This window comes from Erythranthe guttata, chromosome 11 (genome assembly GCF_056151865.1).
Source record: "Erythranthe guttata isolate IM_541 chromosome 11, IM_541, whole genome shotgun sequence".
Taxonomy (NCBI): domain Eukaryota; kingdom Viridiplantae; phylum Streptophyta; class Magnoliopsida; order Lamiales; family Phrymaceae; genus Erythranthe; species Erythranthe guttata.
The window spans coordinates 9,578,886-9,583,792 of record NC_142543.1 but is presented as its reverse complement, the minus strand read 5'-3'; the positions used below and the strand labels follow the sequence as shown (position 1 = coordinate 9,583,792).

Here is a 4,907-nt window from a genome sequence, read left to right as displayed (position 1 = left end):
TGAGACTTGAAATGACAAAATTGTCCCTCAAAATGTATTTATATATATACATATTATATGTATATTTATTCTTTTTAATTTATTTGTTTAGAAATTAAAAAAAATAGTAAACAACTAAATTGATTATTTTTTAAATAAAATAATTAAAATATTTATAAAATATAAGAATTTATTAATTGCAAGACTCCAGGGGTATTTGTGTCTTTTTATATCAAGTCAACCCTCAAATAGTTCCATAGGGGGATTTTTGCTATTTAAATAATTTCACAGGGGAGGTTTTTGCTAGTTTATTTATCACAGGGGGGTTTTTGCTATTTCGAGATTACACAGGGGTAGTTTTTGCAGTTTACTCCATAAATTGCACCTATTTAATTAACCTATTCATCATTCTAACCTGGAGATTCATTGTCTAATAGATAACATGTGTATTTCTTTGATTTTTCTATGTATGATTTCTTGAACTAAAACATGTGACAAATCAGCTTACATGCCGAGCTTTTGTATAAAGCACGTTGATAAATAATTATTTAACTTTTAAAACACGTGCAATATGACATCAGCTTTTGACATGGAGATTTGCCGATGGAAGCTGAGTAATTTCGTGTCTTGGGTTAATAATTGGGAATCGTAACTTGCATGATAGAAGATTAATTGGGTAAAGAATTATCGCATAGGGGAAAGATAAAATCCTAGATCCGTTTTATATTGATATTTTCTCGTGATTATTTGCGTTCTTAATTAGTTTAATTGTTTAATTGATTAAATTGACAGCCCGAAATTTATTTTCTCCGACAATTTGGTCTTGAATTCCTGAGTGAAGATAAAACAAGTAAGCCTCGTAAATACTGAAACCTTGGGGAAGAAAAAAAAAAAGAATATTCTTGGAGGAATCTCGAACCCCAAAATCGTCTGTTTGCTGTGTTACGACATTAGCAGTTTGAACATCAACAGATGAACCAAGAACAGAAGCAGCTACATCCTCAGCAACTGCATTACTAGTGCTTATAAACGATGGATTTGGTGTCATATGAGAGGCAGGAGAAAACTGATGAGGAGAAACTCCGACACCCATATGGATAGGCTGCTGAGCGTAAATAGGTTGGACATGTCCTAAAATATGCGAAGGGAACCCCATTTGGGAAGGGAGTTGGACATAGTTTGCATGGTTCGGATTTTCTTGAATTGCCTGCGTGTGTGTGTACGGTGAGGATACTGGAAAACTCGCACTAGGCAACCCTAAGTCTTGCTCAGAGACAACACCTACCGTTGTCGGAGCAGCATACGGCATAGTACTAGGATCAACATTAACCACTTTCGGCGCTGTCTCGAGCTGAACAACCGAAATCCCCTTGGGCGAAAAACCACCACTAACTTGGCCTAAGCTATCAGCACCTTCTGTACCACTTAAATCGGAACTCCTTGCAGAATTACCACTCTCAATACTCTCCTTTCTTGCAAGACGGTTAAAACCATCCATAATCCCGTTCACAGCTTCAACATACCTATTCCCACCATCCTCCAAATCTTCAAAACTAGCATTTTCGAGCTCGGAAGGCGAAAACAAAAGTATCCTCATTTTAGCCGAACCATCCGAAGATCTTTCTAGAAGCTTCTCGTATTCATCCATCATGTTTTCGAGATCGTCCGGACAAGAAACGGAGACGAGTGCATCGAGATCTTCATCTGGCAACTGATACTTAATCACCACACTCTGTCCCAACGTATCGGCCATCTTGTGTAAGAACTCGACGAAAGGGATGTCTCTTCTAACACTGATAATCCTAGTGTGTCCTCCTACGTATCACAACGCACCGTCACTCACACGTGGCAGTATCTTCCCACCGAAACTGCACAAGAACTTAATTTTCCAAACAGAGGCAGAAGTATCGCCGCCACTCCCATCACTACCAAAACTCGGACTATAAGTGTACCCGCTCGCGGAATTAACTGCGGTGGGGCCCACAAGACCTTGTTGGAGCTGGGGCCGGGGCTGGGGTTGAGGTGGCACAATATGCGGGACCCACTCGCTAACACCGTTGGAGAAAGCCGGAGGGTGGTTTGGTAATAAACCGCAGGCACGGCTCCAATATCTGTGGGAGTGTGTGTGTAAAACCCTTCAATGGGTCTAATTGATGAGGTTACAGGAGCGATTCTTGGGTCATCGGATAAATTTCTCACTACATTGAATGGGCGTAAATTTTTGGGCATTGAGGTCTGATCAAATGCCATAACACTAATAATTTCTTGCTAAAAAAAAAAAAAAAAACTAAAATCGGTATGGGAAAATAGTATTCAATTGACGGTGTGTGTATTGATCCACATTTAGCTGAAAGAGGGAAAATAACATGAAATCACTAATAATTAAACACACACAAAAATGTATATATAACTGGGACTACGAAAAGGAAAAAAAATTAGTGTACAAGTCGGAGAAAGATAATTAATTACCTGATTTTGAATTGGGGGAGAAGAGGCGGAAAACTGGGTAATTGAGTCGGCGAGCTTATCTTATCAGAAACCTGTATCTATCTGTGTATGTATTGTTTTCGGTGGGGAAGAAGCAGACAGTACGGAAATGGAGGAAGGGGTGGGGGGTCGTTTTCTATCTGGATTTGACTTGAAAGAGGAATAGGTTTCAAATTTGATTTGATGCTGAAAGAATTTAGGGCCTCTTCGAGAAAACCCCTCATTATTTTTTTTAACTGAGGGAGGCCCAAAATATTTTAGTTCATTTGAAAAAAGTCCACACCCATTTTCAGCCATTATGTTTTCCAGCTTTGCCCCCACCCGCCACATCATCACTGGGTCACGCTCAGCGAATTTTTTTTTTCTTTCGTCTTTTATTAGTTTCCTTAATCGACTATGAAGCATAGTCGATTAGCCTTAATCGACTATGCTTCATAGTCGATTAAGAAAATTATTTAATTTTTTTTTGTTTTTAATTTTTGTTTTATACCAGTTATAGTAATCGACTATAATGTGAAGCATAGTCGATTAAGAATCTGCTACTAAAAATAACAAATCACAATTGCGAAAAAAATACAAAATCAACTATATATAACAAAAACAAAAAAATATACAAATATTATAAATGATTTATACAATTGAAAACAATAAACAAAAAATCAAAAAAAAAAAAAAAAAAAATTGGAGTCGATGAACCTTAATCGACTACCAGAGCATAGTCGATTAGCTTAATCGACTATGAACATATACATAGTCGATTAAGGTAACAACATGCGCAAAATTCTCTACACGCGCCTTCATCCGTTCAATCCACCAAAAAACCCTAAATCTGTCTCCCCATCGTCACCACACCGCCGTCACAACACACATCATCACCTTACTTTGATATTATGATGGTTTTTTAATTACAAATAAATAAATAAAATCACAACTCGCACCACCAACCAAATCAGAACCACCACCCATCAAAAATCCGATTTCGATGACAAATCGACAATTTATGGCTTTTGTTAAGATCGGCCGACGACGACCCCGACCCGACTTCGTCAGCGACGGCGAAGGAGACAGCACCGACGACAATGGCTTCAACGAAATTAGCATCGTTGTTCCGTTCCGGTTGGTTCTTCATCTTCCGATCAAGAGAGAGTAATTTAAGAATTGAGAGAGAAAAGTATAAAATGGAGAAAAAAAAAAAAACAGAGAATGGACGGGGAAAGAAGAGACGGGAGAGAAGAGAAAATAAGATTAGGGTTTGAAAGAGTATAGTAGACAATTAAGGGTAGTTTTGGAATTATGAAAATATCACTTGAGTGGAATATTAGGTAAGGGGGTTTTCTCTAATTATTTTTGGAAGGGGGTGTTTTCTTAACTCATTTACCTAGATGAGGGGGTTCTTGCTAATTATCCCAATAATTTATGGTCCTGAATTCGTTTAATATAGAGGTGTTATATAAAGTGTTATGACACTTGTATAAACATGCAGTGGAAATATAAAAGCAATACTCAGATTAAAAATGTTCACAAGTAAAAACTTGTGAATTTGCCCTTTACAGGACGGAAAAATTATATTAAAACATTATTACAAGAATACAAAGAGAAGATGTACGAAAACTTCTTCCTTATGAATGAATCATTAACATGATCATTCTTACATTTAAATCTAGAAACAAAAAGATAAATACTAAAAATTCTAGATTTCAAATAATGTACCGTGAGGAGTACGTAAAGAACTTATGAATGAATCACTATCTTGATCATTCTTACAACCAAGTCTAGAAACATTAAAACTATATACTAAACAATCTAGACTACAAAGAATGTACTTATGAGAAGTACGTAAAGAATGTACTCATGAGGAGTACGTAAAGAATGTACTCATGAGGAGTACGTAAAGATTGTACTCATGAGGAGTACAACCAACCGATTCTAAAAACACACTAAAACACTCATGTATTCTTTTCAGCTCTCGGTGTTTATTTCTTGGAATCGATAACTTTCCTTGAGTCTTGAAGTCGGTATTTATAGACATTCCAAGCTTCCACTCCTCAACCCATAATCTGCAAGAAAACCAACTACAAGAGCACTCAAGAACATGGGTTAGTGGGTTAATTAGTTTAGTAGTTAAAATAATATCCACAATTTAATCCACTAAGCACTACTTAACCCACTAAGTATTATACTTAGCCCACTAAGCATTATACTTAACCCACTAAGCACTATACTTAACCCACTAAGCACTACTTATTGCGTAACTAAAATTTAGTTAGAAAATAAGAAAGTTAAAAACAAAATGTGGAAATCCACGTGTTTCAAACTCCCCCTTTTTAACTTTCTGATCAAAACTAAATTTTAGCTTAACTCCCCCTGAGTCATTGCTTGAACTCCCCCCGAATATGATAACCAATATAGCAAATAACAAAATAGAATTTCAGAGGGAAATT

The 4,907-nt window shown here is 36.6% G+C and overlaps 1 protein-coding gene across 1 annotated transcript; it reads right to left on the bottom strand.

The window, feature by feature from the left end:
- Positions 1 to 759: 759 nt before the first annotated feature.
- Positions 760 to 2,592, bottom strand: LOC148766966 (uncharacterized). The gene is made up of 3 exons (XM_088825880.1): positions 2,449 to 2,592; positions 899 to 2,326; positions 760 to 810 (listed from the first exon to the last, which is right to left on the bottom strand). The coding sequence occupies exons 2-3, from the start codon at positions 1,730 to 1,732 to the stop codon at positions 760 to 762; spliced, it is 885 nt and encodes a 294-aa protein (XP_088682006.1). The 5' UTR covers positions 1,733 to 2,326; positions 2,449 to 2,592.
- Positions 2,593 to 4,907: the final 2,315 nt, after the last annotated feature.

Excerpts from the sequence above, each read along its gene's own strand:
- LOC148766966 (XM_088825880.1), bottom strand. The coding sequence starts at position 1,732 with ATGGCCGATACGTTGGGACAGAGTGTGGTGATTAAGTATCAGTTGCCA. Across the intron at positions 811-898 it reads AGCAAACAGACGATTTTGGG|GAATTCAAGACCAAATTGTC; the intron begins GTTCGAGATTCC and ends ATCTTCACTCAG.